The sequence below is a fragment of the Brienomyrus brachyistius genome, chromosome 16 (assembly GCF_023856365.1).
Source record: "Brienomyrus brachyistius isolate T26 chromosome 16, BBRACH_0.4, whole genome shotgun sequence".
In the NCBI taxonomy this organism is placed as follows: Eukaryota; Metazoa; Chordata; class Actinopteri; order Osteoglossiformes; family Mormyridae; genus Brienomyrus; species Brienomyrus brachyistius.
Genome location: NC_064548.1, coordinates 2,627,718 through 2,650,538, shown reverse-complemented (window position 1 = coordinate 2,650,538; position 22,821 = coordinate 2,627,718). Strand labels below are relative to the sequence as shown.

Genomic DNA, 22,821 nt, shown 5'->3' with positions numbered 1-22,821 from the left:
CCCGAAACTGGAAAGGTTTAACAGGTGGAGGCCACTGACTTTTTCCCTCCTCATTTTTTCTGATTGTTTTTTCACTAGTTTTGCATTTGGCTAGTCAGTGTGGCTACTGGCAGCATGAGGTGATATCTGAACCCTACAAAGGTTGCACAGCTAATCCAACTGCTGATTTGTTTAAAAATATAGAAAGTTCTCTTTATACACTTTATATACAGTCATGGCAAAAATTTAACAAATAAATTAAGTAATATTTCTGTTTAAAACAATTGAAACTATTGTGACTTCCATCTCTACTATACTGTACTATAAAATACTGCCATCTAGTGTTTAGAACTCGCAAAACCACAGTAGGCCAATCAGAACTACTGCTTCACACCAAAAACTCAAAAAGACTGATGGAATGATGTATCAAATGTCAATTTATATACGCATGAGCTGGTATACAGCAATACATCTGAAAGGATTACAAGGATTATGGGCACAAAGTTCAGCATCAATAGAACTTCTGAGAAGCAAAGGCAGCCAAACACCATATATGCAGGTATGTGTGGTTTTATTTAAAGAAAAACATCTATAGAAAATTAAGGCACTTAGGTGTATCATAACAGTCCAGCATGATAAGTGACATGCATCAGAACATTTTACCTCTCAAATATCAGTATAGTTAAATATCCGACAATCAAGTACATGCGAAAGTGGTATTTTTGAGCACTGGTAATGTCAAGGAGAGACACATGAATATTATTTAAGACATTAGTAAAAATATGTATAGCAGACCACAGTACTGGTAAAAGAATATGCTGAATGTGTTAAAAATCAGAAGTGTAAAAAAAAAAACAGTAAAAAAATCCAAGAGAGCCTTTTTTTCTCCATGAACTGCTTGGAAGCAGGTGTGAGTACAAGTGTCTGTGCTGTTGCAACTGGAAACTTTGGTAAAACCGATTTAAATGATTATCACCCTATTGCGGCAAGACCAATTGATCATAAACCAAAGGCTGAAGCTTCGGTGGAGCTCTCAGAGGTCCACAGTCCTGATGGTGTTACGGGCGGAACCTGTCTCAATGCTGCCCCCTAGGCACTCGGAGGCTTCCACTGTGCTACCACAACACGACCAGTGAGCCCTGCCTGGGTGGCCCGGGTGTCCGTGTCCGCAGCCCTGGTATCCGCCTGAAGGCAGAATGCATGCATAATGAAAACAACCTTGAAAAATGGGAAACTGGAAAAATCAGAATACTCTCCCCTTGCCTAGGCAAACATCAAATGGGACCCACCCCTCAAGCGTACCACCTTCAAAGGTTTACCTGGCATTGACCCCCCACAGCCACATCGGGCCTCTTTAGCACCACCACTGGAGCAGAAGGAGCAGCAGTGAAACACACCGCGGTGTTTGCGTACCTTCCTCTTCACTGTCAGGACAAAAGGTGAGCCCTGAAATCACACACACACACATTTGCTTGTATTCCTGTTAGAGGGTTACTGTTAATTATCACTGTTTATACAATGTTAATATTCTTTGCATTCATTTTTGACATATGATCCTTTTTCAGGCTAGAATAGGAAATATATAATGACAGAAATACTGAACGTTGCTCTGGACCAGCATATCTGACAGATGGTCATTAAGCACACTGAACGCTGACCCACTTCAAGCCCAGCACAAGATACCTTAATGTGTTGAGCTTTGACGCAGATCCACACAGAGTAGGAGCCAGGCTCCGAGGGTGTGTAGGATACACGGTAGGATCCGTCGCCGTTATCTACCACCTTGGCTTCCACCATGCTGAGAGGCACAACCAGGGATTCAAAACAATGACAGCAGAGAAAATATGAAGCTCTCCATGTATTGCAGTCAGTTCCAAACTGACTAGTATAAAAGTTTTATCCATTACACTATGAACCAAATCCTAGGGTTGGTGAAACTTTAAACTCCTCCAAATAAATTCTTATTACTTTATTGATGAACACAAAGTAAACACAACTAACAAGGAACAAGAAAAACAGTTACACTGGTAGTATGTACCTTCCTTGCACTTAAAGAGCAAATCAGTGCAGATCAAACTAATTGAGCAGGGCCAACTCTGCCAATGCTGGTCAGCTCTCGATTCGTGGGAAAACTCACCAGTTTCTCCTCTCCTTGTGGACAATGCTGACCAGCACTGTGTCTCCACCCCGGGCCATGGTCTCCCCGGCTGTATCCCTGCACAGCAGGGTGAACTCGCCGCGCTGCCCTTCCCAGCCACACTGATGGCCTGGAGACAGGTTTCAAGGTTAGCCTATCATTACACTACCCCCGCCCATAACAATGAAATACTCAACACCTGTCACATAAAGGGCCAGCACAGCTGGTGTCCTCTGGCTGAGGAGTCCAGCACTCAAGCACAGCTTGCATTTAAAACAATACACCATTAAACGCATACTGTTAAGGGAACAGCCCCTTTAATAATCAGGTTTCTTGTAATAAAGATAAGGAGTAATTCCATTAATATCTGCATTTTTATCTTCCGCCTTTATCTGCTTTTACAGTAGAGGGTCACAGGAAGTCTGGGACCAATCCCAGGAAGCACAGGGGCATCCAGTCATCCAATTCCATCATGGTTTTAGACTTTGTTAGGAAACCCACACGAGCCAACTTTACACAAACAGGGTGGGAATGGGATCTGATCCTCTAACCCCCCTGAGCCGATGTGCTGCCCAACTTTATTTCTGCTGTATACAAATATGATATATGTGAGAAGTCTGCACTGAACCTGCAGAGGGGACACACAGTTTGCAAATGATTCACAGGTGAATGGAATTTTGTACTGTTTTAGTCTCCAGGAATTGAAACACTGCTTGCTTTACTATGCTGACAGAAACAAACATTAAACACCTGTTAAGCCTGACTAGCAGCTTCCCTGGCTTGTATGAAGAGGTCTCCTAGCTGATATCCTTCCAGGAAATAGAAATTCTTTGTCGGTGCCCCAGGTAAACATTAGGTTAAACAGTCTAGCAGCTCCACCTCCTGAGGTCTGAACTGGCATTTACATTTATTTATTTTGTTTTCTCACTTTGGATCAAAACTGAGTCAGACAATCCCTGAATCTTGCTTTACGGACTTGCTCTGGATGCAATAAGTGAAACCCCTTTGCTGACTATGGATCTGAACCAGGCAGCTTCCAATCATGAGCACAATGTCCTAAGCTACAGAGCCACACATCGCCCCAGATGCAGACTACACCCATACAGAATGGAGATGAGACTCGAACCCCAAACCATGGAGGTGTGAGAAAACAGGGCGACAAACTGTGCCACACCTAGGTATGCGAAACCCAGAGACCAGCAAAACATTTAAACTGCATCTACCCCAAAAAGACTACAGGACAACAGGGAGAGACACTCACAAAAAGCCAGCAGTGGAATTCTGATACCTGGTGCCACTGCAGCCAGCCTGTGCATTTCCCATGATGCACTGCGGTCAGAACTATTGGCTGCTAATACTGAGTGTACAAAGCGTGTAAGCAGGGCCAATAACTCTGCCCTGCAGCAGCATCAAGGTGGTACCGGCCTGCTGAAGAATACTGACAAACCACAACCATGACTGGTATTAGCCTCACCTTCACCCTGGATGACACACTTGCTGGGATCCACAGTCTTCGCATGGATGACCCCCAGCACAGGGTAACCCGCCACCTGCCCTCCGCTCTCCTGGGGCAGGAAGCAAATGTTGCTGCTGTCAGCAGCTGCCACACACAGAGGCTCATTCCCATTTGCCTCTGCCAGCCTCTCCAGCCTGCACACCGTCACCATGCAGGCACTCAGCACACCCACATCGGATCCACATTCCAGCAGCCGCTCTGCAAAATCCACCGCACCCCGTGCGTCGGCCAGCGCTTGTCTCAGCTGCGCCCCCTGCAGGTGTAGTACATTTCTGCGCTGCAGGCGCACATCCTCCAGCCGTTGTAGCAACACCAGACAGTGGGTCTCAATGGCACGGGCATAGCCTCGGCCGAATGCCCGGACCTCCTGTGCCACTGCGTCCACCTGCGCCTGCAGGGAATGCTGGGAGTCATCCACCCACTTCAGCGCCTCCTCTAGCCGGCCCAGGTGCGGCTGCATGCTTCCTGTCAGCTGCCGGATGTGCTCTGCAGAGCGGCTGGCTGCCTCCTGGGTGGGGCTGCACTGGTGCCCCCAGTGGTTAGCTGAGGCACACTCCCGGCAAACCACGGTGTCACACTGCTCACAGAAAAGCTGCAACCGCTTGCCAGGGTGCAGGCGGCACAGCGCAACCCGTGGGACGTGGCCCCGGGCCTTCAGGTCCTGAAGCCGCTCCACCCAGTGAGACGAGGTCTTCTTCTGCCTTCTGGAGGCAAAAGGCCAGAAATGATGGTTAGACCATAGACTGCGGAAGATTAAGCAGTTCATCATTTGCAGGATCCGAACCAACAACCTCAGTGAAAAATCCAGCTGCTTAATCGCCAGCAGCCCTAAACAGACCAAGTCAATAAATACCACTTTGCCCTATGATGCATTTCAGCATCTGCAGGTGTACTAATAATCCATCAAGAATAATCGATACTTTTATTGTCCCCGTAGGGAAATTGTCTTTACGCCTCCCACAACTTGCTCTTTTTTCATAGAGGAAGTTGTCTGCGAAGGGCTGCCACCCGTAGCGGCGCCCAGGGAGCTGGGAGTTAAGGGCCTTGCTCAAGGAGCCACAGTCTGAGGCGGGGTTTGAACCTACGACCTTCTGTTTACAGGCACACAGGCTTAGCCCACAGAGCTACACGCTGCTCCCGAATAGTCATGCAAATATGCCACACAACATAAGAACATAAGAAATTTACAAATGAGAGGAGGCCATTCAGCCCATCAAGCTTGTTTGGGGAGAACTTAACTAATAGCTCAGAGTTGTTAAAATCTTATCTAGCGCTGATTAAAAGCAACCCAGGGTTTTAGCTTGCACTACACTAGCAGGAAGACTATTCCATACTCAACATACTGTGTAAGGAAGTGTTTAAAATGTTCTCCTGCTAATTTCCACCTTTGGCCACAAGTTCTAGTATTTCAACTAATATTAAAGTAGCCATTTGGCTGAACAGCATTCAGACCTGTTAGAATCATGTCCCCCCTTCAGTCTCCTTAGCTCAAGGCTGAACAGATTCAGCTGAGCTAACCTCTCCTCATACGACATTCCCCTAAGACCAGGAATCATTCTCATAGCCCTCTGTTGCACCCTTTCCAAGGTAGCAATGTCTTTCTTAAGGTATGGTGACCAAACCTGCACACAATATTCTAGGTGGGGTCTTATCAAGGAATTATATAATCGTAGCATCACTTCCCTTGACTTAAACTCCACACACCTACAGATATAACCCAACATCCTATTTGCCTTTCTTATTGCTTCCCCACACTGGCAAGAGTGGGACATGGAAGCATTAACATACACACCAAGATCTTTCTCATAATCAGTTGCCTTTATTTCAGTGGAACCCATAAAATATCTGTACTTTATATTTCTGCTCCCTGTATGGATTACCTTACATTTATCTATGTTAAATTTCATCTGCCAGGTGTCAGCCCAGTCACTAATTAAATCAAGATCCAGTTGTAGCCTCTGTTCTGCTAGTTTAGTATCTACTACTCCACCCACCTTGGTGTAATCTGCAAATGAAACCAGTTTACTGTAAGTGTACGACACACTTATCTAATCACCCAAACCGTCATATGGGGATTATGTTGAAACATCAAGTATTAAATAAGCAGTACAATATTATTGATAATAATGACGATGATAATACCTGTGCGCCTGGTAGCAGAATTCACACAGATTGGCGCAGCACACTTCGCAGCGGTTTTCGGCGTCGCCCTCGCCGCACAGGTCACACACTAGCTCGCAGTCTTCCTTCAGCAGAGACTCCAAGAAAACCTCATCGAGGGCCAGATGATCCGTGGGTAGGGCGTCCACCCCGGACGGTGGCAGATCCACCTCGGAGTCACACTCGGGGCACAACACGGTGACGGTGTGCTGGTCGCGGAGGTACGACTCTTCGGGGAAAATGCTTTTACCATTAATGCCGAGTACGGAGAAGGGCTCTAGCTGGCGAATGCACTCGGAGCAAAACGTGTGCAAACATGGAAAAATTTTGGGGTCGCGATAAAAGTGCTTACAGACTCGACACACTGCCTTGGAACCCCTAAGGGCGATATCCCCGTCCGCCGCGGTGTATTTCTGCTCGACGCCGCAGCCCGTGTCCGCCTGTATATCGGCTTTCTGCGCTAGGAACCGCTTCTCACTAATCACGGACATTTTCTGTGTCTGGCATTCACCGCAAGAAATATTCATCGTGCACAACAGGGCAAATATATAACGCAGCAGCGGGTCCTGACGAAAAGTGCAACCAAATCCAAACAAAGCCGCATCGGTTCCCGAAAAGCCCACATTAATCTGTTTCGGTGTCCCGAGAAGCCACACATTTACTGTAACACACGGGCGACTTAGCCTCGCTTTCTCTCATATTTACACATCTGGCGCCAAACCTGAGCGACGAACACGTTTTCCTGTTTTTTTGCTTTTCGTATTACGATTAACTTTTTCACCAAACTTGGGTCAGGAAACAGCGGGGCCTTCGCCCAAATTCTGGAAGTGGAGCTATTTTTACTAAACACGGAAGGAGGTCCGTGTTCTCGTGTCGCCCCCACCCGCTCCCCTCTCGGTAATTTCACCCTGTTAATATACTGGGGAAGGCAAAAGTGCATATATATTCGGCCTACATATATTCAAAAGTAAAAAAAATATATAATGTAATATGAGAAGGTTTATTTTCCATTTGGATACATGTTTTACAACATTTTTAATTATAGGACTTACCAACTTTGTTACCAACTTTGATGAGCTGGCTAGTGTGAGATTTTTATTTCGGGACAACTCTGCACACATTTACATGCATGTAACAGTTTTACCTTGTAATTAGTCTGTAGGATTTGCCGACCACCCCGTGCTTTTGATATATCTAATTTTAGGCTTATAATGGAATAATATAGATTTGCCATAAGATTGCTTGCTTGAGTGTGTGAGTCAGGAAGCATGAGTGTTTCGCCAGATGCATCAAAGTTGGCCACCCTGAGGACTAGATAAGCTGCCATGTTCTTATTTTTGGGCACGCACACTCGTGCATCCAGCTGTCAGATTCTCACACTCACACTAGAATTTTTACAACGTATCTATATTAATCCATTACAAACCTAAAATGAACTACTTCAAAAGTGCTGGGTAGTTTGTAAACCCTACAGACTATTTACAAGGTAATTAAATGGTTTGCTTTCATGTAAATGTGAGTCCAGACTTGTTTCAAATTGAAAATTTGACCAAAGTTGGCAACCCTACTTTATACACTTAAGATTAAGGCAAAGCAAAGACTGCACCATACTGGAAATACCAGAAATTTAGCAGAATTGTTTATGACAACCCATTTAGCGAAAGTGAATTAATGGCCCCAGTACACTTTGGAAAGATGGAACATGGTTCAATAAATCAGCAACACCCGAATGCCCGTGATGATGTCTGCTTAGGGCCCCCAGATAAGAAAATGTGCTCCTGCCAGGTCTACTGGTTTCAACTAGGATTTCCCATTATTCTCTACTTCTGAAACAACCAAAATTGCACGATTACCCATAGTCCTTTATAAAAAAATGACAGCAAATTATAATAATAAAAATATATATGGCTAACACACTACATATGTTGCACTTACATTGGACCATAGAGTTCACTCAGTTCTCATGGTTAACACCTTGATGTTACAGATTCACTCTGAAGAAATAATGCAGAGGTAACCACTTCCTGGAGCCAACTAGGTCCACTGTGCTTCGAACAGAGGTGGTTCTTAAACTGCCGTTCTTCGAGAATAGGCAGTGTGTCTACCTTTTTTGCTTTTACTATTGTGAGTAAAGAGCATGATCTTATTTTGCAATTTGGTATTTGGCTTTGTTTTCAACAAGTGGTCCAGCGATTCTCTTTGTTAGTTTTTTTTCTATATTCAGGTGAGCTCAGTGATTTTGTCACCGTTTTCAATGGAACAGACAGCAGAGTACTGAACAGCCAGTAACGTTTGGTTCTGTGTTAGAACCGCCAGCACAGCAAGGGATGGAGAGAGATAAGGAGACTCAGCCACTCAGGCAGCAGCACTGGCGACATGTTGAAGGTGAAGGACGTTGTCCCCAATACTCCTGTTCCTGTAGACCAAAGGGAAGCGAGACTTACTGACTCTCACTTAGAAAATTATTTTATTGATCGTGTAGGAAAGGTGCATCTATAAATTTTTTGTCTGTTAACAAATTTTAGTGCCCTCTTTCAACAAGTGCCATTGTGTGTGGACCTGTTGCTATAAGATCAGCTGTCATTGGAGTACTTTGTTTACCTGTAATTGTTGCATTGGACACAGATTTTACCAGGTTGTTCTGGATGAGGCAGGTATATGATTCATTTAGGAGAACCGGCTGCTTCAGCCTGCTCAGCACACGGGAGATGCCCATATAGTTTGTGAAGAGGCTGGTATTGTCGTTTAGTATGTTCCCGGAATGGTCTGACCAGGTCACATTTGGTTTAGGAAACCATGTGTTTGCCTCAGCAGTTAAAGTGCTGTCCGTCTCAGTGAAGCTGGGGGCAGAGTATGCTAAAATAAAAGAACAAGTCACATGATCTTACAGCCAAAGTATAAGTTTAGAGGATGTAAACATATAAACTATTTCCTAACTACATTTCTATTTGACAATGATTTACTTTAGTCATCTCTATACATTATTGTTCTGGATCCCATGCCCATGGTGGGGGAGGGGCAGGGGGGGTGGATCAACAGGTTATGCCTCTGTGCCTGTGGTCAGAATGTTGCTGACTTAAGCCCCACTTTTGGCATAATTTTCACATCTTCGTTGGGTCCTTCACCCCACAGAATGCTCCAGGAGTGCCTGATAAGTAGCTGACCCTGTGCTTGGACCCCAAGCGTCCCTTTCAACTGAATATGTCTCTATGTATGTCTCAAAGGAGAGCAAGATGGAATATGTGAAAAGAGGCCTTTTAGTGCACCTGAATTTCTTTCATAAACCACATTATAAGTGAGAGAATTGAGAGAATTTCTCTCAATTAATGATAAAATCCAAATTCTGCTTGTTGTCTGATTTGTTTATTTATTTTTAGATACTGTTTTTAACCTATAAAATCTGCTCTAAGGCACATTGTGACAATGTGTATTACATTTGATCGGCAGGTTAATGTGTCACTTAAAAACATGTTCATGTGTATACAAGACAGAAGACGGGGCTCTCACCAGCTACTCTCAGTTGTATACTGACAGTTCCATGTCCACTGGGGGCGCTCACACCACAGCGGTAAGTGCCGCTGTCTTCCATCGTGATTCTGCGCAGTAGCAGGGAGGCGTTGCCAGTGGCAATGGCATTTGGGAACAGCTCTGCCCTGTTCCTGAACTGTGAGTTCTGGTTCTGCAGTTGGGCCGTTCTGTCTTGGTAGAAGTACACCACCCCACCCAGCCCATCCTTTGTCCAGGTGACAGTGGCGTCAGTCGCCAATTTCCCATTTACGCTTGATGGGTCGAAGGTGCAGTCCAAAATGATGTCCTGTGTGATGTTTCCTACAGGAAATGTGTCTTTGCTTTGCACAATGGACTGGTAGCCTGATGGCGAAACACAGCTGGCTGAAGAATCACCTCTCCAGATTCAGAACTGGGCCAGGCATAAACAGCTTCTATAGAACTGTGTCTGTATTTATTTAATATTAAAGACCTCATGAAGGCCAAGTTAGTCGTATCACATATGTATTACCATGCTTCTTTAACCCTTTGCCCTCAGTATCAACAAAATTTTAATAAAAATAAAAAACTAATAAAAAATAATTCTGCACACCTGCCACCTTTCTCTATAACATAAGGAAGCATGGGACACAGAGTAGGGGACATCCTTGACAGGGTGGGAGGGGACACACAAACACACCTCCATACACACAATGGACAGGATGGCAGGTTTTTGGCCTGCAAGCCAAACTCGTCATTCATAAAAGGGTCAGAAATCGAAAACACAACCCTGGTGGTATAAGAGCATTGTCCCAGTTCTCTCCCCCTTTACAGCAATCACATGTTGTCATTCTGTCGGTTTTATGCTAAACAGCAGTCATTTTTTAATTCTGTCTGGGTGAACCAGTCACAAGTTTGTTACCCAGTGTTCTCAAAGGCTGAAACAGTGCTTGACTGTGCGTCCTAGCCAACCCTGTGAAAGGGGTTATTTCAGACTGGGGGCAGTAAGACTTGATTATTCTACCGTACAATAGTGAAGACATCCTCACGTCAATTGAATAAGTTAGATTAAATTGATAGCATTTTAATTTAAGTTCATTTGTAAAACCAGCTAATCATGGAAAGCCTGAACGAGCTTTAAAATACTTACGTGTAAATGCAATGGACAACAGGAGGATGATGAACCCACCGACTATGAATATTAAGATGATGATGCTGGAAATAAAATTATAGGTAACTTTATGTAACAAATACAAAAGGTTTCAGTTCCACAATGGATAGGCATATAGAGTGTGGGTTCATCTGATACACAATAATATTCACAACATTTATTTTAGTAATTTATGCAATATCAAGTAATTCAAACACTGACTTTAACCTAACTACCAAAAGGTATAATCAGTTCTTTTGATTGGTTTTAATTATCTACAGATAATATGCAATAAAATTCAACATTTTTATGCAAGATGCAACCATTAACCACCTTCTTAGTTTATTTTCTCCCTGTACTCAGTTGTCAAGTCTATCAAACTGGGAGAAATTAACTTGCAGCTCATTATACAGTAAACCAAAAAGTGGAATCATCATTTGAATTTGCAGTCATAGGTGATACAGACCCCCAGAAGATGATCTGCCCGATTGAGGCCATGGTGTCCCGCAGGCTGCCCCAATTCCGTGTGATCGTCAGGGAGTTTGCTGTGTGGCGTCTGGCAGGAGCCTGAACAGGAGAAGGAATGAGCCTCACATGCCTTTCCCCGGGTTCACAGTACTCCTCTTGTGTCAATATTGTCTTTTGGAAGGTGTGGGCCTGTCATGCCCTCACTGTGCAACCCCGCAACGTAAGTGACGGCTTTCAGGTAAGTACTGCCTGCCTGTAGATGTTTAGCCCAATGTCTTTCCCTTTGTTCTGAAATAAATATATGTGGGGTAAACTTTTTGTGCACCGGGAGCAGGAGGAACACAAAATAAAACCCATTTTTTGGTAGGTAAGGCAGGTAATCAAGTCACTTCAGCTGGTGAAAAGCAGCGTTACAACAGAAAGACAGTAAGCAACTTCAAGCATGATGACCAAAAAATAAATAAATGCGTCTAAGTAAAATGTTTTGAAAATGACCGTGTTTATTACTTAAGTAGCATTTCTAACAAGTCTCTTGTTATCTGGAGGGTTTTCAGGTTGCAGGAAATTTGTCATGCAAGGTAGCTAATGTTAGGTAACTAAAATTAGAATTATATAATACTGTCAATGTACCAAACCCAAAACGTAACGAAAAAGACTAATTAAACTGGATTTATTCCCCGGACAGTCCCGTCACTTGGTCCGGCCATGTAATCCATACCCATCTTCCACTCACTAACTTATACAATTTGTAGAAGTACTGGATGGGTGTCACGCCCACACGGGTGGAGTCCACCAGAAGCGTCACAGCGATCCTAAGTGGCAAGCAGTCAAAAGACAGACAGAGCGGAGGACGCTGCGAAGTACTGAGCCAATGTCTTTGAGCCTTACTAAGCATTCTCTTGTCTCTCGTCTACCCGGTTTCCCGAACCTGGTCCGTTTACCCTGTGTGTTTACCTTACCTTTTCCTCGTCTTCCCAGACCCGTTCCCGAACCTGACCCTTCAACCCTGCTGAGACCGGCAAGTCTTGTTCCCGCTTCCCCATGTGTTCTTGTCCCGTGTCTCACTGTTGGACGGATTCCCCGGCTTCTGACCCACGTTTACGGACATCGACCATTCTCTTTGCTTTTCCCCACTAGAACTAGTGCTTCATTGCTTTCATTAAAACTTGCTGCAGCTCGCATATCTGGATCCCTGTCCTTCATCGGCTGGTATCACAATGGGTCAGCTGGAAATGTATAGGTTAATAAATGTATTTTTACCTGAATGCCGTGAGTCCTTGTTGTGATATGTAGGTCAAAAGTATACTGTCAGGTGTCATGCCCGGCTCGTCCGCTCCTCCTGTGTGCCACGCCCCCTAATTACCCACGTGTGATTTCCTGATCCTGCCCAGTCGTGTCTTGTTTCCTGCTGTCTGGTTCCGTGTATTTAAGTCCTGGTCTCCCCAGTTTGCTTTGTCTGTCATTAATGTCAGTTGATGATGTTGTCAATGTCTGTTTCCCGACCTGCTCCCGTTTCCCCGATTAAACCCCCGTTTTCCCGTATCCCGCTTGTCAGCCTGCTCCTTCCGCACGATCGCCGCTCGGCTCGCGATCGCTCACCTCGTCCCGTGACAGAATGACAGACCCACCGAAGAAGAGGAAGCAGAGACGAAGAAAGGTACCGGAGGAATCGATCGCTTTAGGTGCCTGCTCGCTCTCAAGCCCTGGGCTCCCTAACAAGGGTAGAGAGCGAGAGCCGGTCCTAGCCCCAGAGGTCAAGCCGCTCCAGTCCGGAGCTTGTTTCCTGTCCCGGCTCTGGGATAATAGCGACGATGAAGAGGAGGAGCTCGTCCTAATTCCGGGCGTTAATCCGCCTACGGAGGATGAGCTGCCACCCCTCGCACTGCACCAGTACTGCCCCAAGGGACTGAGTAATCGGGGCGGTATCCGCGCAGGTGGAGAGGCGATCCCGCGAGTACCCCGCTTCCCAAGGAGGACAGCGACCGTGCCTCCGCTGCCCGACGGGCCAGTCCCTCCTGTCGAGGTACCACCCTCGCCTCAGGAACGGTTGGCGCATAAGTTCTTCGCCCTCCAGGGCTTATTTTGGAGGGTGATCGGGGACCCAGCCATTCCCGAGGGTCCCGCAGCAACGCTCCTCACCGCAAGGCTCCAGAAAGGATTCGAGTCGTTCACCCCCAGGTCGGGACCGGACGAGCTCGAGCACCTCGCGGAGGACCTGCAGGAGCTACTTCGTCTTAGACGAGCTCCTGACCCCTTGCCGACGCCGCCGCTTCCGCCATCCGTACAACCCCCTTCTCTGCAGCCTGCTACTGAGAAGCAGGCACTTCCTCTATCCGCGGACCCGGCTCCCGAGCAGGCGCAACGACCGACGCCTGCGCAGCCGCCTCCGCTGGCAACTACGGCCCTTGAGCCCGGGCCGCCCCCTGCGCTGCCGTCTGCGCAGCCGCCACCGCTTGCGCAGCCACCCGTGCAGCCAGCGCAGCCCCCAGCTGCAGCAGCTCCTGAGGCGCCCCCTCTCCCTGCTGCAGCAGCTCCCGGGCAGGCGCCCCCACTGCAGCAACCTGCAGCTCCCGGGCAGGCGCCCCCACTGCAGCAACCTGCAGCTCCCGGGCAGGCGCCCCCACTGCAGCAACCTGCAGCTCCCGGGCAGGCGCCCCCACTGCAGCAAGCTCCTGTCCCTGACCGCGCTCCTGTCCCTGACCGCGTTCCAGTTCCTGACCGCGCTGCAGCTCCCGGGCCGGCGCCCCCACGGCAACCACCTCCTGTTCCTGACCGCGCTGCAGCTCCCGGGCAGGCGCCCCCACTGCAGCCGCCTGCTGCAGCTCCCGGGCAGGCGCCCCCACTGCAGCCGCCTGCTGCAGCTCCCGGGCAGGCGCCCCCACTGCAGCCAGCTCCCGTTCCTGACCGCGCTCCAGTTCCTGCAGAGGCGCCCCCTCTGCAGCCGCCTGCTGCAGCTCCCGGGCAGGCGCCCCCTCTGCAGCCAGCTCCTGTTCCTGACCGTGTTCCAGTTCCTGACCGCGCTCCAGCTCCTGCAGAGGCACCCCCTCTGCAGCCGCCTGCTGCAGCTCCCGGGCAGGCGCCCCCACTGCAGCCACCTGCTGCAGCTCCCGGGCAGGCGCCCCCACTGCAGTGGCCTGCAGCTCCTGTCAGCGCTCCAGTTCCTGACCGCGCTGCAGCAGCTCCCGAGGTGCCCCCTGTGACAGTTTCTCCCTCGCCCCGGCGAACTCGACCCCAACCTGGGGTCATGTCTGTGTCCCGTAAAGGGAGGGGACACAGACGCAGGGCTGGGGTCCCGCCCGCCCTGCCCCCTGGCTCGCCCTGCCTCGCCTGCGCTGGGGCTCGGTTGGCGCCTGCGGGTCCTGGCCCTCCGGGTCGGCTGTCGCCTGCGGGTCCCTCTCCGGTGCCTCGTCGCCCTGCCTCGCTCCCCCCTCCGGGTCCTGGTCGGTCGCCTGGGGGTTCTCCGACGGCGGCTCCTCGGTCGCCTGCGGGGCCCCTACCTCCGGCCCTCCCCCGGACATCGCCGCCTGCTGCGGCTCCCCCCTCCTCCGTGCCTTCGCCCTGGCCCCTTCCAGCTCCCTCGTCCCCTTCCCTGGTGCTCCCTCCTGCTCCCTCCCTGGCCCCTCCGCGGGTCCCTCGCCCTGTCTCCTCTGCCCCTTCTCGGTCCCCTCCGGCTCCGGCCTCCCGGCCGCCTGCGGCCCCTCCGGCTGCCTCCCGTCGCCCGCTGGGGCTCCCACGGGCTCCCCATTGTTCCCCCGCCTTCTCTCCCTTCTCTCCTGCCCTGGTCCCTCCTTTGTTTGCTCCTCCTCCTGTCTTTCCTCCTTTCTCCGTTCCTCGTTCCTTTGTTCCTCCCGTCTCTGTTCCTTGTGCCCCGGTGTACCCGCCTTGCACTCCTGGCCCCTTTGTTCCGCCCGTTCCTTCTGTGTCTCCCTTCCTGGTTTGCCTGTCTGCCTTCCCGACCCTCTGTCAGGTTTTGTCTTTTGTCTTGTCCCTCGCTCTGTTTTGTACCTCGGTCCTGTTCCCTGTCCTGCGTTAATTCTGTTCTTGTTTTCCAGGTCCTGTCCTGCCTCGTCCCGTCCGTCGCCCCCTTCCTTGGCGCGCCCGGTGTAGCGCGCCTTTGGGGGGGGGTTCTGTCATGCCCGGCTCGTCCGCTCCTCCTGTGTGCCACGCCCCCTAATTACCCACGTGTGATTTCCTGATCCTGCCCAGTCGTGTCTTGTTTCCTGCTGTCTGGTTCCGTGTATTTAAGTCCTGGTCTCCCCAGTTTGCTTTGTCTGTCATTAATGTCAGTTGATGATGTTGTCAATGTCTGTTTCCCGACCTGCTCCCGTTTCCCCGATTAAACCCCCGTTTTCCCGTATCCCGCTTGTCAGCCTGCTCCTTCCGCACGATCGCCGCTCGGCTCGCGATCGCTCACCTCGTCCCGTGACATCAGGATCGGCGGTTAAACGAACAGGCAGAAGGACAGAAAGGATCAGGCAGGCAAGCGAAAGTCGGGGAAAAACGGATTACTACATTACTGTTTGCTGCAGCTTTTAAATAAATAAAATCAGTTTAGTGATACGTACAGTACAGGGTCAATGACTGCTTTGTAAGGAGATATGATTTCCAGCAGAATTCTGGGAGGGCATGTGTTGGAATAGCCTATATAATTAAAAAAATATTTAGTATCAATTTGAAATTTAGGCCTGCCACCTTGTTAGCGTCTGTATAAAGGTGCTTCCCAGTCCTGTGTACTCCAGTCCTGACGTTGTGATGCCTGTTAGTTTTGTTCACAGTTTCAGATTGGAGTTCCCCTGTGAGTTCCCTTTGTATGTGCCTTTAGTTCTCAAAAAAAATGTCTTGTTCTTGCCTTGACTCCTGCTCCCGAGTTCCTTCTTTCTGCATCGTCACAACACCTGACTGTCTAGTTTGCGTTTAATTGTTATTTCTTAAAGTGAACATTTATTTGTTTGCGAGTTGGTGATTGGTTAAAACAGAATGAGAACAATTCTAAATGCATCTCTTCTTTTGGCAGTCTTTTTATTGCATTGTGTATTTTATGGTATGCATACGCACAGTTTGTTTTCTACAACCCCAAATCAGAAAAAGTTGGGACTGTCACAGGACGCGGTCGAGCGAAGCGGCGATCGTGAGGGCAAGCGGGGAATCAGGAAGCAGGCAGGCAGGATTCGGGACGAACGGGGTTTATTATAGGGATATCCGGGGCAGGGAACACTGGACGGCAACAGACATCAATGATAAGACACGGACTGAAATACACAGGACTGATTGAAAATAATCAGACACAGCTGGGTACAATCGGGAAAGAACACGTGGGTAATCCGGGGGCGTGGCACACACGAGGAGCCGACGAGCAGGGCATGACAGGGACAGTATGTAAAATGAAAATCAAACTGAAAACAGTACTTTGTTAAATTATCTTTGACCTGTATTACATTGAAAACAATACAACAGCACATTATTTAATGTGTTCCTCATGAATTTTATTGTTTTTCTCAAAATACTCAAAACCTTTTCTGATTTGGGGTTGTACATAAAATTAATTTTACAAGCCTGATCAATGACTTGAGTCTTATACCAGCAGTAAAACATTGTAATAGTAAGATCTTGTTTAATATTCTTTTGGAATTTGCCTTTCTGTAAAGTTATCTATGGTCTATGTTCAGGGACAGATTATGGGTTGTGTGGGCCCCTGGGCAAAACGTTCGCCCACCACCAACACCACCACCACAATTCAAGGGCCCTTGGCAGCCAAACGCCCTCCCTATAGGGTCAGGGGCCTTGTAGGCAGAGGATCAAAGAATGTTGGCCCGCTAAAATAGACAAACGAAAATACATGCAACTTTTAGAAGAAATAGGACGAAACGAGCCCGGAGCTTGGCCACATGCGACTACTCTGTTTGAACAACGCGGTCGAAATGAAAGACCGGGGTCCAGCGCTTGGCGCATGTGCACCCACGCCGACGCCCATTTCAAAATGGCGACACCGGCAGAGCGCCAGTTATTTCAAATAAACCCCTATAACCATAGCGTTTTTAAGTAATGAAGCACTTTTCTGCCAATGTGAATAATAAAGTAAAGCGCTCTGAGCATTTTCGACAGCAATAATCAAGGAATAACGCGGTTAATTCTTGTTTAAATGAGCGCATGTGCTCTCTCTCTGGCTCACTCTCATGTAGCGCATGCGCGTAGATCCACACAGCATTTCCTTCAAAGTGCCAGCTCGTTGCGGCAAGCAGCTATCAAATGGCTACCAGCGGAAATTGTTGTCGTGATGCTAACCGCTGGCCCAGGACTGTGAGAAGCCACAGACAGCCAGCAGTCCCATCATGGCAGAATGCACACTAAGTCTATATTTTATATGTTTATTTGTAAATAGTATTAAATAATCTATTTCTAATTCAAATAAAAGTCGATCTCTAACACAACACCCCCGGATTGTTTAGCTATATTTAGCGACGGGGTGGGCGGTGTAGGAACGGCCAAGAATTTAGGACACATTTAGCTCTTTTTGTTATAGCGCTATTTTTAATTAGTATGAGTGGGATATAAATCATTTAGACAATGAGAATTGAGGAAGAACCTAAACAACAGTGTATCAGCCTCAGTAATGGTTCGACAAACAGCGCAGTTCTGGTATGTACGACCGCCCCGTTTGAACAACGCGGCTGAAATGTTTGTCCGAGACTGCACCAATCTTGCGCATGCGCACTCGCGCAGACACACATTTCAAAATGGCGACAACAACGGGGACACATGCTGCTCTTTTATTTCAAATAAGCCCCTTTAACCACATCGTTTTTAAAGCAATGAAACTCTTTTTCGGGTAATGTGTTATTTAAAATAAAACATCTTAAGCATTTCGACAACAAGAATCAAGGAATAACGCGGAGCGATCCTTGTTAAAATAACTCTCGCTTGCTCTCTCCATGTCGCGCTTGTGCATGCAGCCACGATACCCACACACCACTGTCTTTTATTGAAAACAGCTGAGGCAAGTCATTTTCTGAACTTTAAAGTGTGTATGCAATAAGTAAATGTTTGTAAAAGATGTATAAAATGTGTAATAAAGCACATAGCCAACGATAATTAATAAAGAATTTAAGCATAACAGTCCAGACGTACCATGGCCTATAGCTGGTAGAAATGGAGCTATCCTACGGCCTACAAGATAAAAGCATATGGCACCGAATTGGAATCAGTAGTCTTTAAAAGAATAAAATACATTATATGAATTTATTAATGTGATATTCTAAATACGTTTTAAGGTATAATAATTTTAACGGGGTCATCGGACCCGTCGAGCTTTTCTAGCTAGAGAGGAAAGAGAGTCGGCCAGTTTTGAATGGTAAAAGCAGTAGTTGTGTATTGTTGAAGGTTTATTTTTAACAAAATGTCCTATTTTATATCGGTAAAAACACAGCAATCCTGTTTTTAGGGGGGATTTATGCGTATTGCATGTCTAGACATGTCGGTCAGCTAATGTCCGCGGCAGTGAGAAGAGTCTGGCTGCAGAAGGGACCTGAGAGCGCGTGTCCTCTGTCAGGCTACCTTCCACTCTCAAGCCCCTACGTCATTTCCGTTCGAACGACAGAATTCTTCTTGTTGCGAGCTATAACAATCCATCTTGTCGTGCGGATAATTCTGAAGTTGTGGAATGTATGGCTTAACTATTTAAAAATTAATTATCACATCGAATTACGCGCGTGTCGAACTCATCGCCTTACTACAGGCAACTCATGTTTACCTTAAAAAAGTCCTAAGACTAGTGCTCGGTCACATAAAAAAGTCAGCCAAAGACAAAGTAAACTTTATAGTCATCTCACCTACTGTATATACAAGTATATAGAGAGACAAGACGACGTGACTAATAATAATAGATACTTTATTGATCCCCTGTAGGGAAATTATCTTTACGCCTCCCTCAACTTGCTCTTTGTGGAGTAAGTTGACCACCACCTGGGTGTAGCTGGGTTAAGGGTCTTGCTCAAGGAGCCGCAGACATGCTGAGGCTGGGTTTGAACCTGCGACCTTCTGATTACAAGGACACAGGCTTAGCCCACTGAGCCACTGAACCACATGCTGCCCCAGGTGGATTTCATAACTGAATATTAGGCCACTTAAAAAAATTGGTTCTCGTCCTTTTTTTTGGAGGGGGTGGGCAGGGCGGGTGGGTTTTTTTTTTTTTTTTACAAATTTTGATTGACTGTTTGGACTTTCAAATATGTAAGAAAATACATATTTGAAAATACATACCGAAGAGAGCAGACCTACTTAGTACGCCTCCTCAGTTCTTCCAGTTTGTTGCGTTTCAAATATATTAAATGTAAGAAAATACAAGAATGTAAATTCCTTGATCCATGTGTATCTCATAAATGCCTTCCCAACTATGGATTTGGATACTTTATGCTGATGTTTCATTCGTGAATATAAAAATGATACTATTTGAAACCAATATTCTGTTTGACATTCCCATTCTAAATGAACATCCATGATTTTAAAATATATATCTAGAAAGTGTATTAAAACATGTTAAAACACGAGGAATTTACAAAATACAGGAACCTGAATGGTTGAACAAGGAAATGCAACTCTACAAACAAGTACTTAAGAACATGTACCACATCACTTCCCCATATTTAAATCTTTGCACCAGCCCATCTCAGGTAGAGACAAATTTAGGTTCATGAAACCATTCCAAGACTAGGATTACACAATGTGGATCAATCGTCGATGTGGAATGCGCGAGAAATTCAAATTTCGTCATTCTTGGGCATTTTCCATGCGATTTTAACAAAATAAAAAATAAAAAAAATATTCGGGTCGGAGGCATTTCGGCGGGTCGGGAGGGGAAGAGAACCAATTTTTTTTTTTTTAAGTGGCCTTACACTGAAGAAGAGAAAGATACTATTGTCTATCCCTTTTTATTTCAATTTTCAAATGTTTCAAAGACATGCATTTGTTTTTAGAAAACACAGCCGACAAGGGCTTAATCGTGTTTTGTGGTTTAGTGTAGTAGGTTCACTGTACAGTATATTGTTATTGTCACAACTGATGGTTCAGACCTCATGTGGACCACGCCCACCTCATTTACCTCGTGTGAATCCCGCTTGTTACCAGCTTTCCTGTTTGATCTTGTGTATATGTTTGTGTTCTAGTTCATACCCCAGATCTGTCGTTGTTACGTGCCTTGTTCCCTGTGATTCCCTTTTTACCCTGATTAAATCCCGTTTATTTGCATTCACGGCTCCCTTCGCCTGCTTCTCCGCATCCGATGTCAGTTATTTTATATATTAGTCATATATACGCATCTGTTTTTAGTGAAAAATCCTTAATCACTGATTGCAGTTGTGACGCGGGACGTCGGCGGTAGAGGCGCACGGGTACGGTGACGAGCGGAGAGGCAAGCGACCAGGCAGAAGTAGGGTAAACGGGGATTTATTATAACGACAAGGACTGGGGAACATGACACGCCAACAACCATCACCACCCACAAGGGCTACAACATCAATGACGGACCCTGCTAACAGGTAAGACCAGGACTTAAAACCAGACAAGACTAATCAAAGTAACCAGATACAGCGGGGTACAATCAGGGAAATACACGAGGGTAAGCAGGGGGCGTGGCACACAGGAGGAGCGGACGAGCCGGGCATGACAGAACCCCCCCCCCCCAAAAGGCGCGCTTCACCGGGCGCGCCAAGGAAGGGGGCGACGGACGGGACGAGGTGACCAAGACCTGAAAAACAAAACCCAAAACCATGAACAAGAGACCGGGACCTAAACAGAGAGACAGAACAGGCACAAAGACAGGACAAGGGACAAAACCAGACAGAGGACGGGGAACACGGACCGACAGAGAAAGAGAGGGGACACGGAAAGAACAGGCGAGACACAAGGGCCAGGAGGGAACGGAGGGCACAGAGGAGGACGGGTAGCAAAGACAGGAGGAACAGAGCCAGAGGGAGCAGAGAGAGGCGGGACAAAGGCGGAAGGAGGAGAGGGGACCGAAGGGACAAAGGGAGGAGCGAAGGGAGACAAGGAGGGGGAAAAGAGGGGCGCCCGAGGGAAACCCAGCGGGCGACGGGTGGCAGCCGGAGGGGCCGCAGGCGACCGGGAGGGGCCCGTGGAGGGGCCGAGGAGACAGGGCGAGGGGCCCGTGGAGGGGCCAGGGAGGGAGCAGGAGGGAGCACCGGAGGCGGGGACGAAGGAGCCGGAGGGACCCCCGGCGAAGGCAAGGCGAGCGGGGGAGCCGCCACAGGCGGCGACGTCGTCCGACGAGCCGGAGCGGGTGGGACTGCAGGCGAGGGAGGAGTCGCCGTCGGGGGGCCCGCCAGCGACCGAGCAGGAACCGGAGGGGGAAGCGAGGCCGCGGAGAGGGACCCGCAGGCGACAGCTGACCAGGACAGCCAGGACCCACAGGCGCCCCCCGAGCCCCAGCCCGGCGCTTGTGTCCCCTCCCCTTAGGGGACACAGACAGGAGGCCCCGTGGACGGGGCTGAACTTGCCAGGGTGAGGGTGTAAAAGACTCCAGGAAGACCCGAGGGGTCCCACTCTAGCTCCTCCACCTCCGAAGAGGGAGGAGCATCAAGGGTGATGTCCGGGACCACCTCGGGAATCGGGGCCTCAGGGATTAGAGAGGGGCCAAGAACACAGGCCCCAAAGGGCACAGTCACAGGTACGGGAGGCACAGGGATCGCCTCGGGAGTAGCTGCAGCACGATCAGGAACTGGGGCTAGGTCCGGAACTGGGGCTAGGTCCGGAACTGGGGCTGCAGCAGGCGAAGACGGGGTAGCTGCGGGAGCGGCTGCAGCAGGCGAAGACGGGGTAGCTGCGGGAGCGGCTGCAGCAGGCGAAGACGGGGTAGCTGCGGGAGAGGCTGCAGCAGGCGAAGACAGGAGCGCCTCAGGAGCAGCTGCAGCAGGAGGAGAGGGAAGCGGCTGCGCAGGCGGCTGCTCGGGAGCAAGGTCCGAGAACGGCGACGGCTGGTCCGGAGCGGGATCCACCGCTCTCCGGAGCAGGAGTAACCTCCGGAGATCCTCGGCTAGCTGCTCCATGACTTCAGGAGGGGAAGCAGGAGTAAACGCGGCGAACTCGTCATCAAGCTGCTGGGAGAACCGGTCCGCTTCCGGCGTCATCTGCCCAGCCAGTTCATCCATCACCCTCCAGTATAACCCTTGGAGGGTGAAGAACTGGGTGACGTGGTTCGGGTCTGGAGCGATTACCTCCTGCGGGAGCGCCGCGGCCGTAAGCGGCGGGACGGGCCGTTCCAGTGCAGGCGAGACGGGCTTGGTCCCTTTAAGACGCCGCGGGATTCGCGGGATAGCGTCTCTTACGGCGGCGGCCCCTTTGTTCGCCACCCGCTCGGGCCGGAAGCAATTCCGCTCGAGCGGCGGTGGTAAATCCATGGCGTCAGGTTCAGGCGGCCACAGTAGCAGGGGTTCTTCATCCTCCTCGCTGGATGGCCAAAGCCTGCCCAACGCGCCGGCTCCCAGATGGATTACCGGTTCTTCCGGGATTCGCTTGCTCCGCTTCTTCTGTTGGTCCATCATTCCGTGACGCGGGACGTCGGCGGTAGAGGCGCACGGGTACGGTGACGAGCGGAGAGGCAAGCGACCAGGCAGAAGTAGGGTAAACGGGGATTTATTATAACGACAAGGACTGGGGAACATGACACGCCAACGACCATCACCATCCACAAGGGCTACAACATCAATGACGGACCTTGCTAACAGGTAAGACCAGGACTTAAAACCAGAGCAGGGGGCGTGGCACACAGGAGGAGCGGACGAGCCGGGCATGACAGCAGTACTGTAAATTATTGTATATTTTCAAAGGTCTGTTATTTGTATATAGTATTTATTGTCATTTTATAAAGTAGTTCATATATTTAAGTGTTTTATACTGTATTCTTTTGACATCCTG

General features: G+C 48.6%; 2 protein-coding genes across 2 annotated transcripts; both read right to left on the bottom strand.

Annotated features, from left to right (window-relative positions):
- Nucleotides 1-398: 398 nt before the first annotated feature.
- trim45 (tripartite motif containing 45) lies at nt 399-6,693 on the bottom strand. Its single transcript, XM_048979035.1, has 6 exons — nt 5,775-6,693; nt 3,591-4,336; nt 2,117-2,246; nt 1,663-1,777; nt 1,299-1,425; nt 399-1,164 (listed from the first exon to the last, which is right to left on the bottom strand). Exons 1-6 carry the CDS (start codon nt 6,317-6,319, stop codon nt 1,013-1,015), a joined length of 1,815 nt encoding a protein of 604 aa, XP_048834992.1. The 5' UTR covers nt 6,320-6,693; the 3' UTR covers nt 399-1,012.
- A 78-nt stretch (nt 6,694-6,771) lies between these two features.
- vtcn1 (V-set domain containing T cell activation inhibitor 1) lies at nt 6,772-11,371 on the bottom strand. Its single transcript, XM_048979059.1, has 5 exons — nt 10,895-11,371; nt 10,429-10,493; nt 9,300-9,662; nt 8,394-8,648; nt 6,772-8,208 (listed from the first exon to the last, which is right to left on the bottom strand). The coding sequence occupies exons 1-5, from the start codon at nt 10,924-10,926 to the stop codon at nt 8,096-8,098; spliced, it is 828 nt and encodes a 275-aa protein (XP_048835016.1). The 5' UTR covers nt 10,927-11,371; the 3' UTR covers nt 6,772-8,095.
- Nucleotides 11,372-22,821: the final 11,450 nt, after the last annotated feature.